We start from the raw sequence: 12,751 nt of genomic DNA, 5'->3' as shown, positions 1-12,751 counted from the left end.
GGTCTGATTGTATAAACTGTAGATTCAGCCAGAGCTGATTGTACAATGGCCGAGATTAATTGTTTCTTCCACACTCTCAAATTGAATTGGACTTTGCAAATCAGACAGATTTGTGGAATACTTTGTACACATGATGTTTTTGGTGAAGACTCACAGTTAGTGACCCGTGGGGTCAACCTTTTGTTTGATTAGTATTCATTGTACTTGGAGTATCAGGTACAGACCCGCAGTGAACCCTGGACACCCGTGATCTCATGTTCTTAGAGTAGACTCCTTTTGCTGATATATACCTAAATCAGGCACAGCATCATACATCATTTCCAACCCCTAGTGTGGTGCATGGTTTATTATTTGGTCTATTGTGATTGTGCTGTGCTTAGTGTTTAATCTTGTCTTACTGTTAATCGATTCTTTGATGCATGCCTCCCTGTTACAATTCCAAATACAAGTAGCCCTCAAGCAAATAGAGGATGTGAATTGCCAATACCACTGCTATAAGTGAAGACCTATGATTTTCTTGTTGAGATAGCAAAGGGAAAGATGAGAGCTTCCAGCAAAGACCACTTTTTGTCATCCCAAAAACATGTAACATACTTAGTCATTGAAATAGAGGCCAAATGATGTGGCAAATAAAATATCTGTACATATCTACTGTAAAGATGAGTTTTGCTTTCTTAAGGTGACAGATTCATAACTAATAAGCGCGATCCCCAACCATGCAGCATATTTACAGGTTACTGTTTAAGTAAGCTTACAAAAGGCCACCAGGTACTGCTCTAAGTAAACAAGGACCACTCTCTAATACTCTTCTACGACTTATTTAGTGTATATCCTACTCAAGTTAATAAAGTACAATTAACCTACATTGCCACATAAGAGCTGTGTCGACAAGCCATATGGTACTGGCAGCTTTGTTGTGATGCCATCTGTCAGCCAATCAACATCATCAAATGAGCACTGCAGCCCCTCACCCTCCCTTGAAAGATCTGAAGCACTAATAAATTTTTTTCCCCATGCTGGAGTTCCATCTTCATATGTGTTGTGCGTGAGACGTTCAAGGTGCATCCCATCAAGTGAGGCCACAAAGATTTCACCATATGGCTGGAACTGCTGGGATACAGATATGGGCTCAGCTGATAGGCCTGCATAATCCGTAGTAAAGAGCAAGGTCTTTGAGTCTGGGCTGAAAGAAGCATGGTTCACCCGGCCTCCCACTTGGCTATGGTTGAACAGTTTGTGAAGACCTGTGCCATTTGGGTGGATTAGGTACAAGGCAAAGCTTTCGCCCCCTGGATTGTCTCTGTCTGATGAGAAGGAGATCCACTGTCCATCGGGTGACCAGCTGCACATTGTATCCGTCCACTCTCCATCTGTCAGGCGCCATAACCCCCCTTCTTCACCCTGAACAGCATCCATTATATACAAGTTCTTGCTTCCAGAGCGTCCCGACCGAAACACCACATACTTTCCATCTGGAGACGGTGATGGGAAAGCGTTGTTCTTCGAGCCTTCCTTTGTCAGTATCTTTGAGACAAGTGGAAGATCTTCTCCATTTGCTAATCTGTGAGCATTAAAAATGGCTACTATGTGCACTGTTGACCTCTCTGAAGCAAATATTGGGCCGGAACTTGTGTAAATAACTCCTTCCCTCGTACTATCCCACACTGTCCCGAATGCAGGCTTGGAGTACACCTCCGTACTACCAGACCCATTTAATTGCATAACACTGACACCACTCTCACTCAAATTTGGAATGTAAGCAATCAAAGAACCATCTGGTGAAAAGGAAGGAAAAGTCCCATCCACCCGGATAAGAGAGAGTTGAGGAAATGGTGAATGAACGTAATCTAGGCGCGGGACTGTCAGAAACTGATCATCCTCTGCACAAATCCCAGCTTTCTGAGCTATTCCCCTCCTCTTCAAAAGGGAAGCTTCATATGTACTGGAGAGCCTTTGATCTTGGAACACCCCACCTCTGCATTTGTGATACCCCACAAGGGTAGAATCGTATGAGACAAAGGGGTTGTAATGATGGATCCAAGGGGCAGAGTGATTGGTGACTTGAAAAAATGTCTTGGATTCCAGATCGTAAATCTCTATATGCCTGAAGACTGATTCAGGCCTGCGAGTCGCCACGACAATCCACTTCATGGTTGAGGAGGCAGCTGGAGTGAAGCAATGGATGCCAGACGGGGTTACTCTCTCTACTGCTACCAAATCCTCCATACTGTCAAGACCAGAATTGATGACACTTTGACGCTTCAGAGACATCCAAAGGAGAGCGGAAATGGTGCCCTTGTAGATACTCCACCATCCGTCATCTGCCTTCCTGTGAAAAAAGAAGGTAGAACTGTCAGCCCAAGATGGCCACCCTCCACCTTTCACAATTGGCTTGCGCTGAGATCCATCTTCAGCACTGAAAATGTACAAATCCGTGTCAAATTCTTGCACCTCTCCTTGCCAGCTCCTTTCTCCATACGAAGCCACCAAAACCCATTCACCAGAAGGAGATACAGAAGGGCTATAATCCGCTAAACCTGTTGGCGTGAGGCGTGTCGTGAATCCAGTGGAGAGGTTGGTGGAATACACTGCTGCCCAGCTTTGCCTCAGAGATGGGGCCTTTTGTTGTGTGGAGACGTAAATAACACAGCCTTGTGCTATGGAGGGTCTGTCTTGAAGAAAGAGTTGTTGCAGTGCATCATCGTCATCGTCATCGTTGTGAGGAACGCCATCATCATCAGAGGTATGAAGCTCCACAGTCTCAATTTTGTACTCAAAAACATTAGAGGTTTGACCATGTGTTATCCTTTCGGACAGAAACCCACCTTCTTCCGCTTTTGAATTATACACCCTTTTTTCTTCCTTTGAAACATACAGATTGAAATACACTCGTGGGCGCCCTTGCCTTTCAGAAACATAAGCAAGAATCTTACCGTCCAGGGCACTCTTGCCCTGAGAAGCTCCATAGCTGATGGTGGCATGGTTTCCTTTCTCCTTTGAAGCCTTGAAGATAAGATCCTGCTCAGAGTTGCTTGCAAAGAAGCCATTATAGTTCACCGATTGTTCATCTCCATCTGTGAGCCTTGTCTCTGCAAGTGAGACACCATGATTGTCAGAGCTGCTCCAGTTTGAGGGGACATTTACACAGAAGATGTCAAAGGCGAAGTGCATGCGGCCTGGTGTGGCGAAAGCTATGGTGCCTTCCAGGCTCCTGTCACCCAAAACCCTAGAAATGAAGAGGACCCAAGAGCAGAGAGCCACAACCCAGATTGAAAACCCACGTGCCATTCTATCTCTCCTCTGTCATGCTGCTACACCAAGTGCCAACATACGCAGATATACTCCACCATGGCGTGCCATCCATGTATGTAGCTGCAAATTATACCATGCCATACCGATGCACAAGAACAGCAATTGGTAAAGCGTGTGTCTGTTTGGTGAAGCTGGTGTCTTTTAGGGTAAGGTCTCGTGATAGAGTCTTACTGCCAGCTCTCATCTGTAAGGACACTGTGCTTGGTACAAATAAAAATCTTGCATTACCAAAAAAAAACAAAAACAAAAAAAAAAACAAAAATAGGGTTGGGTGGACACAATGAAAAATACAACCTATAAGTCTGTTTGGTGAAGCTGGTGTCTTTTAGGGTAAGGTCTCGTGATAGAGTCTTACTGCCAGCTCTCATCTGTAAGGACACTGTGCTTGGTACAAATAAAAATCTTGCATTACCAAAAAAAAACAAAAATAGGGTTGGGTGGACACAATGAAAAATACAACCTACAAACCGGGTTTCTCATGGGAAAATGGCCATTGAGTGGACACAATGAAAAATACAACTACCAAAAAAAAACAAAAACAAAAAAAAAACAAAAATAGGGTTGGGTGGACACAATGAAAAATACAACCTACAAACTGAGTTTCTCATGGGAAAATGGCCATTGAGTGGACACAATGAAAAATACAACTACTAGGCATCCCTCAAGGTTCCGAAAAATACAACCTACTAATTGGGTTTTCCCACGGCCCAATTAACTAGGCCGTGCAAGTTTCAATGCATTTAATAAGAGCAAAGGACTTGCATTCCCTGGCCCCAGGTCTTGCAGAGCGATTGCACATTTGGGAAGGCTCGGCCTAGTTCTCAAAAAGCTAGGCCTTGGCCCCATAAACCACTACGCTCATGGGAAAACCATGTAAATCCAATGAATTTCCATACATTTTATTCAATCATAAAATTGGCATTCAATGTACATTCAAATTTTGCATATGTTACTTATAAACTGAGGTGATTAAGCCTAGAAATATATTCTCTCCAAGGGGGTAACAATGATGTCCTAACCCAATGTTGGAGAAGGAGTGAGTGAAACAAGCCACCAAGAGCTTGCAAAGATTGAACTAGAGTATCCTTGAACAAGGAACCATTAACATGATTGAGTGTATCCTAAAACCTATTCTAAAGCCAATCATAGAACCAGTAAGGGAATCTCATAGCCCCAGCCAAAGACCTTGACCCATACTCAAAAAGCCTAAGAAAGAGCCACTTCTAGAGCCTGTGGCTCCAAAACTAATTCAACCAAATCTCATATTTCTAGATGGAGTGGATGAGAACTCAAAAGGAAGCGGCTGAAGTTTGGTTCAACATAATATTTTCCTTGAGAGGCAATAACTTCATTTCATCCCCTTTAAAGGCACCCTTCAAAGGCATCGCCTCTTGGGGGATGGATCAGTGCACATTTCTTACATGATTGAAGAGTCCTAGCCCACCTCTGAGTGAGTGCAAATGTTACCATGGGACATAAGGCCTTGTAGCCTTCTTATCCTAGAAAGTCCGAGTCTCGATAAGCTCTCTTTTATAACTAGCTTTTTAACTTTAGTGAGACTTATCCGACTAAATAATGATTGTGGGAATTTAAGAGCCCATAGAGCTAGAAGAGGATGAGCCATGCCTCATTGAGCGTTGTCGTTCTGTACCTAAGATCAAAGCCCGTGAATAAGTTGGGACACTATTTCAAAAGAGATAAGCTAGAAGAGGATGAGCCATGCCTCATTGAGCGTTGTCGTTTTGTACCTAACACCAAAGCCCATGAATAAGTTGGGACACTATTTCAAAAGAGATAAGCTACATAATCTTAGATGGTAGAGCTAGTGTGAGCATAATCACCAAGAACTTGTATCATTATTTAGATTTATTTTTATAGTGAAAACTATGTGCATCTAATACATGTGATGGTTTTTGATAAGAAGATCAGTGGGGCAAGGCTAGCACGGGTGCTTAATGACTCTCCTCCAATTTTTGCATGATGGTCGCGCTCATTTTGGCATTGTGGGCAGCCATCAACTATTTAGACTATTCACTTGGACACCCTTTTAGTTAATCTATTTGGACTCTCTTAGTGTAGTCCATTTATTTGATTCATTTGAATCGAGACTATGAACCGCTCCCAATACCTAATGACTTTGAGGATTGGGCTCATGTCCTAGAAACTATGGACACTCTCAACTTAGATCAAGGTTTACAAGATTGGATGGAACACTGGAGATAACATCCCTATTCATGCTTACACAGTGACTTTGAATTAGGGATAATCAATGACTTGACTCACTTTGAATCAATGACTCATCTAGCAAAGATTCATCTACAAAAGAAGAAATGCCCACTATAATCACCTGGCGAAGAAAGAGGAAACCACACATGAAGTCTAAGACGTATGTCTTCACATGGAGACAAACCTGCATTGGCTTTACTATGTTGTGAGGTCATTAATTCACATGAGACCTACACCAATAGATAGTGAGAAGCTAACCTAACAAGATTACCCTCCCAATAAAGATAGTCGTCACACAAAAGGTGATGAGAAGCCCACTAGTACTTCCAAGTTAAACTCCACCGAGCCGAGACACAAACTTAATAAGATCAAGGGAGAGTCACAAAAAGAGGCCAAGATTAGCGAGCTCACTCACCAAGCCTCAAGAGGAAGACTTCAAGTCTTACAACATTAGGAACATAGTAGTACATGATGAGAGGCCAAAAATAAGTAGCCCAAGTGGAGAGCCTTATGAGAGCCTCATATGTGATAGCATCTCATTGAGTTCAAGGAAGTAGACCACCTTGTTGGCCTGAGCGGAGAGCCTCATATGTGATAGCGTCTCGTTGAGGTCAAGGAAGTAGACCACCTTGGTGGCTTGAGTGGAGAGCCTCATATGTGATCACCTCGTTGAGGTCAAGGAAGTAAACCACCTTGCTGGCCTGAATGAAGAACCTAAGCCAATATTCATTGCCAACAAGGACCTCCTCACCCCTAAGTAAGAAGGAGAGTTGATAGCCTTAGTCAAGAGGAAGTACACGAACATGAAGGGAATTCCTCTAGAATCGGGGAAACACATAATCCCTCTCATTGAAGGTGCAAAAGTAGAGAGCCTACCACATGAATCCCAAGTTCATACAAATGGTTAAAGGAGCTATACAAGCTCATCGATATCGGAGATTCGTGTATACTGCAAGTAGCTATCATAGATAGTGATCATTTCTAACATGAATGAAAAGCTTAAATTGTGCATTAACCTCAAAAAATTCAATTTCACCAATAGTCGTGGATGATTACTATCCCATTTTTCCCTTCTACGGATAATCAATGACTTGACTCACTTTGAATCAATGACTCATCTAGCAAAGATTCATCTACAAAAGAAGAAATGCCCACTATAATCACCTGGCGAAGAAAGAGGAAACCACACATGAAGTCTAAGACGTATGTCTTCACATGGAGACAAACCTACATTGGCTTTACTACGTTGTGAGGTCATTAATTCACATGAGACCTACACCAATAGATAGTGAGAAGCTAACCTAACAAGATTACCCTCCCAATAAAGATAGTCGTCACACAAAAGGTGATGAGAAGCCCACCAATACTTCCAAGTTAAACTCCACCGAGCCGAGACACAAACTTAATAAGATCAAGGGAGAGTCACAAAAAGAGGCCAAGATTAGCGAGCTCACTCACCAAGCCTCAAGAGGAAGACTTCAAGTCTTACAACATTAGGAACATAGTAGTACACGATGAGAGGCCAAAAATAAGTAGCCCAAGTGGAGAGCCTCATATGTGATAGCATCTCATTGAGTTCAAGGAAGTAGACCACCTTGTTGGCCTGAGCGGAGAGCCTCATATGTGATAGCGTCTCGTTGAGGTCAAGGAAGTAGACCACCTTGGTGGCTTGAGTGGAGAGCCTCATATGTGATCGCCTCGTTGAGGTCAAGGAAGTAAACCACCTTGCTGGCCTGAATGAAGAACCTAAGCCAATATTCATTGCCAACAAGGACCTCCTCACCCCTAAGTAAGAAGGAGAGTTGATAGCCTTAGTCAAGAGGAAGTACACGAACATGAAGGGAATTCCTCTAGAATCGGGGAAACACATAATCCCTCTCATTGAAGGTGCAAAAGTAGAGAGCCTACCACATGAATCCCAAGTTCATACAAATGGTTAAAGGAGCTATACAAGCTCATCGATATCGGAGATTCGTGTATACTGCAAGTAGCTATCATAGATAGTGATCATTTCTAACATGAATGAAAAGCTTAAATTGTGCATTAACCTCAAAAAATTCAATTTCACCAATAGTCGTGGATGATTACTATCCCATTTTTCCCTTCTACGGATAATCAATGACTTGACTCACTTTGAATCAATGACTCATCTAGCAAAGATTCATCTACAAAAGAAGAAATGCCCACTATAATCACCTAGCGAAGAAAGAGGAAACCACACATGAAGTCTAAGACGTATGTCTTCACATGGAGACAAACCTGCATTGGCTTTACTATGTTGTGAGGTCATTAATTCACATGAGACCTACACCAATAGATAGTGAGAAGCTAACCTAACAAGATTACCCTCCCAATAAAGATAGTCGTCACACAAAAGGTGATGAGAAGCCCACCAGTACTTCCAAGTTAAACTCCACCGAGCCGAGACACAAACTTAATAAGATCAAGGGAGAGTCACAAAAAGAGGCCAAGATTAGCGAGCTCACTCACCAAACCTCAAGAGGAAGACTTCAAGTCTTACAACATTAGGAACATAGTAGTACATGATGAGAGGCCAAAAATAAGTAGCCCAAGTGGAGAGCCTCATATGTGATAGCATCTCATTGAGTTCAAGGAAGTAGACCACCTTGTTGGCCTGAGCGGAGAGCCTCATATGTGATAGCGTCTCGTTGAGGTCAAGGAAGTAGACCACCTTGGTGGCTTGAGTGGAGAGCCTCATATGTGATCGCCTCGTTGAGGTCAAGGAAGTAAACCACCTTGCTGGCCTGAATGAAGAACCTAAGCCAATATTCATTGCCAACAAGGACCTCCTCACCCCTAAGTAAGAAGGAGAGTTGATAGCCTTAGTCAAGAGGAAGTACACGAACATGAAGGGAATTCCTCTAGAATCGGGGAAACACATAATCCCTCTCATTGAAGGTGCAAAAGTAGAGAGCCTACCACATGAATCCCAAGTTCATACAAATGGTTAAAGGAGCTATACAAGCTCATCGATATCGGAGATTCGTGTATACTGCAAGTAGCTATCATAGATAGTGATCATTTCTAACATGAATGAAAAGCTTAAATTGTGCATTAACCTCAAAAAATTCAATTTCACCAATAGTCGTGGATGATTACTATCCCATTTTTCCCTTCTACGGATAATCAATGACTTGACTCACTTTGAATCAATGACTCATCTAGCAAAGATTCATCTACAAAAGAAGAAATGCCCACTATAATCACCTAGCGAAGAAAGAGGAAACCACACATGAAGTCTAAGACGTATGTCTTCACATGGAGACAAACCTGCATTGGCTTTACTATGTTTTGAGGTCATTAATTCACATGAGACCTACACCAATAGATAGTGAGAAGCTAACCTAACAAGATTACCCTCCCAATAAAGATAGTCGTCACACAAAAGGTGATGAGAAGCCCACCAGTACTTCCAAGTTAAACTCCACCGAGCCGAGACACAAACTTAATAAGATCAAGGGAGAGTCACAAAAAGAGGCCAAGATTAGCGAGCTCACTCACCAAGCCTCAAGAGGAAGACTTCAAGTCTTACAACATTAGGAACATAGTAGTACATGATGAGAGGCCAAAAATAAGTAGCCCAAGTGGAGAGCCTCATATGTGATAGCATCTCATTGAGTTCAAGGAAGTAGACCACCTTGTTGGCCTGAGCGGAGAGCCTCATATGTGATAGCGTCTCGTTGAGGTCAAGGAAGTAGACCACCTTGGTGGCTTGAGTGGAGAGCCTCATATGTGATCGCCTCGTTGAGGTCAAGGAAGTAAACCACCTTGCTGGCCTGAATGAAGAACCTAAGCCAATATTCATTGCCAACAAGGACCTCCTCACCCCTAAGTAAGAAGGAGAGTTGATAGCCTTAGTCAAGAGGAAGTACACGAACATGAAGGGAATTCCTCTAGAATCGGGGAAACACATAATCCCTCTCATTGAAGGTGCAAAAGTAGAGAGCCTACCACATGAATCCCAAGTTCATACAAATGGTTAAAGGAGCTATACAAGCTCATCGATATCGGAGATTCGTGTATACTGCAAGTAGCTATCATAGATAGTGATCATTTCTAACATGAATGAAAAGCTTAAATTGTGCATTAACCTCAAAAAATTCAATTTCACCAATAGTCGTGGATGATTACTATCCCATTTTTCCCTTCTACGGATAATCAATGACTTGACTCACTTTGAATCAATGACTCATCTAGCAAAGATTCATCTACAAAAGAAGAAATGCCCACTATAATCACCTAGCGAAGAAAGAGGAAACCACACATGAAGTCTAAGACGTATGTCTTCACATGGAGACAAACCTACATTGGCTTTACTATGTTGTGAGGTCATTAATTCACATGAGACCTACACCAATAGATAGTGAGAAGCTAACCTAACAAGATTGCCCTCCCAATAAAGATAGTCGTCACACAAAAGGTGATGAGAAGCCCACCAGTACTTCCAAGTTAAACTCCACCGAGCCGAGACACAAACTTAATAAGATCAAGGGAGAGTCACAAAAAGAGGCCAAGATTAGCAAGCTCACTCACCAAGCCTCAAGAGGAAGACTTCAAGTCTTACAACATTAGGAACATAGTAGTACATGATGAGAGGCCAAAAATAAGTAGCCCAAGTGGAGAGCCTCATATGTGATAGCATCTCATTGAGTTCAAGGAAGTAGACCACCTTGTTGGCCTGAGCGGAGAGCCTCATATGTGATAGCGTCTCGTTGAGGTCAAGGAAGTAGACCACCTTGGTGGCTTGAGTGGAGAGCCTCATATGTGATCGCCTCGTTGAGGTCAAGGAAGTAAACCACCTTGCTGGCCTGAATGAAGAACCTAAGCCAATATTCATTGCCAACAAAGACCTCCTCACCCCTAAGTAAGAAGGAGAGTTGATAGCCTTAGTCAAGAGGAAGTACACGAACATGAAGGGAATTCCTCTAGAATCGGGGAAACACATAATCCCTCTCATTGAAGGTGCAAAAGTAGAGAGCCTACACATGAATCCCAAGTTCATACAAATGGTTAAAGGAGCTATACAAGCTCATCGATATCGGAGATTCGTGTATATTGCAAGTAGCTATCATAGATAGTGATCATTTCTAACATGAATGAAAAGCTTAAATTGTGCATTAACCTCAAAAAATTCAATTTCACCAATAGTCGTGGATGATTACTATCCCATTTTTCCCTTCTACACCTAGACCACATGTACACTAACCATGTGTTGGAGAGAGTTGTTGGAGAAGAGGCTTATAGCTTCTTGGATGGATTCTTAGGCTATAACCAACATCAATCTAGCTGATCAATCTAAGACAACATATGGAATGGCAAACCTACTCATATCGTGATCATGCCATTTAGCTTGACCAATGCCCCATCCACTTTCCAATGCTTGATGTGCAAGTATCTTCTTTGGAAGATCCTAAAGATATTCATAGTAGATGACCTTTGCATACAGTGGAAGAAATATATATATTGTTAGGCAAGTTTTTGAAGACTCTATCATATCTCGTTGTTAAACCCACTCAAAGACCAATTTTGGGTTAAGCATGGAGTTATTCTTGACACATTGTATGGTATCTCCATGTTGGTTCATCTTCATGTATGCCATATATTCCATACATTCCAAACCTTTATACAGGCTACCAATGGGCATGCAAAAACAAATAAGGCATTAGTGAGATCCCCCAATTGGGATCTAGTTATCCGCATGCATATCAATTAGAATTTTCCATAGGTTATGTGTTAACACAGTCAAGGAGGAGCATAACATGGACTTGTGTGTGACCTTTGGTAGCCGTCAACTCAATGACTGTGAGCATAATTACACAACCGCATAGAGAAAGGCTTTAGCCCATTGTGTATGCTTTAAAAAACATATAGATGATGGCTACTAGATTTGTTTCCTTTTCTTGACCATCAAGCCTTGCTATATTTAGTGAATAACCCTTGCACCATATGGTGTATTACCCAAATGGTTGTCGATTCTTTTATATTTTGATTTCACCATCATAATGAGAAAGTGGTACATGCATGTTTATATCAATCACCTTTCTATAATTCCAAATGGAGAACCCTCTAGGAGTGGAAAATGATCTTCCTAATGCTCCCTTTTTCCACTTTGACCACATACTAAAATGGAGTGAAGATAGCGATGCCCACTAGACTATCCCATTAAAAAGGATAGGGCCAACATGCCTCATCAAGAAGGTTTTCCCTTACTAATTGATAGTATAAATGCTAAGAAGAGTCAAGATGGCATAATGAGGAAATGCATGTATGATGATGATTTTATAGCTATTCTTAAGCAAGCCCATTCTGACATTGATAGAGACACTTTGTCGCTAGCCAATGACACCCGCAAGGTTCTCCAATCCATTCTATGGTGGCCTACACTCTTTGGATACACAGCAAAGTTTATCAAATTTTGTGATGAATGCCAAATATTCACCATGTAAAGGATTTCATGCTCCTAATCCACGTAGTCTTGAAACAACAATGTGGAGCATAGACTTCATGAGTCCCATTAGTAGCCACTAAGAAACCCAACCACTTGAGGAGCAACCGAGGCATGCTATTCCATCATAGTCGTCGCCACTGATTATTTCACCAAGTCGGTTAAGGCCAAAGCTACACAGAAAGCTAACAGAAGTTCTACCGCCATGTTCCTTTATGAAAATGTGTTTAGTCGCTCGTGAGCTAATATGTACACAATTCATAATTGAAGTGGATCTTGCCCAAAGAGTTCCTTTTGGTGCATAGAAAGTCAAACTCCTTATTACCACCCAAAAGTGAATGGCCAAAGAAGTGGTGGAGTTCTTGCTCAAAGAATTCCTTATGGTGCTTAGAAAGCTACTACCTCAAAGTGAATGGCTAAGCTAAGAGCACAAACAAAACATTGTGCGCCATATCCTCACCGATCCAAGCCAATGCCTATAAGTCGTTTTTGGGAGGAAAATTTTCACTCTAATGTATGGGCCTACCGCACCACCTATAAGTGGTTGTCAACATCACACCTTTCTATAGCTTGCATTCGAACTTGATGTAGTCATGCTAATGGAACACTTATGGGGATTAAAAAATAAACCCATAAGCATGAGAATGGAGAGAAAGGAATTTCCACCTTTCTTTGAAAATTTACAAAGGGAAACAAATTAAGCAACTTAACAAAATCTTAACCCCTACTACAAGCTTAGCTTTGATT

At 42.0% G+C, this 12,751-nt stretch overlaps 1 protein-coding gene across 1 annotated transcript; it reads right to left on the bottom strand.

Annotated features, from left to right (window-relative positions):
• Positions 1–564: 564 nt before the first annotated feature.
• Positions 565–3,537, bottom strand: LOC147621902 (uncharacterized). Its single transcript, XM_086822919.1, has one exon. It carries the CDS (start codon positions 3,286–3,288, stop codon positions 856–858), a length of 2,433 nt encoding a protein of 810 aa, XP_086679045.1. The 5' UTR covers positions 3,289–3,537; the 3' UTR covers positions 565–855.
• Between the last annotated feature and the right edge of the window lie 9,214 nt (positions 3,538–12,751).

This window comes from Cibotium barometz, chromosome 29 (genome assembly GCF_041138505.1).
Source record: "Cibotium barometz isolate CiBa-2024 chromosome 29, ASM4113850v1, whole genome shotgun sequence".
NCBI lineage: Eukaryota > Viridiplantae > Streptophyta > Polypodiopsida > Cyatheales > Cibotiaceae > Cibotium > Cibotium barometz.
The sequence above is the reverse complement of the archived record's forward strand: the minus strand, read 5'-3'. Positions and strand labels throughout refer to the sequence as shown.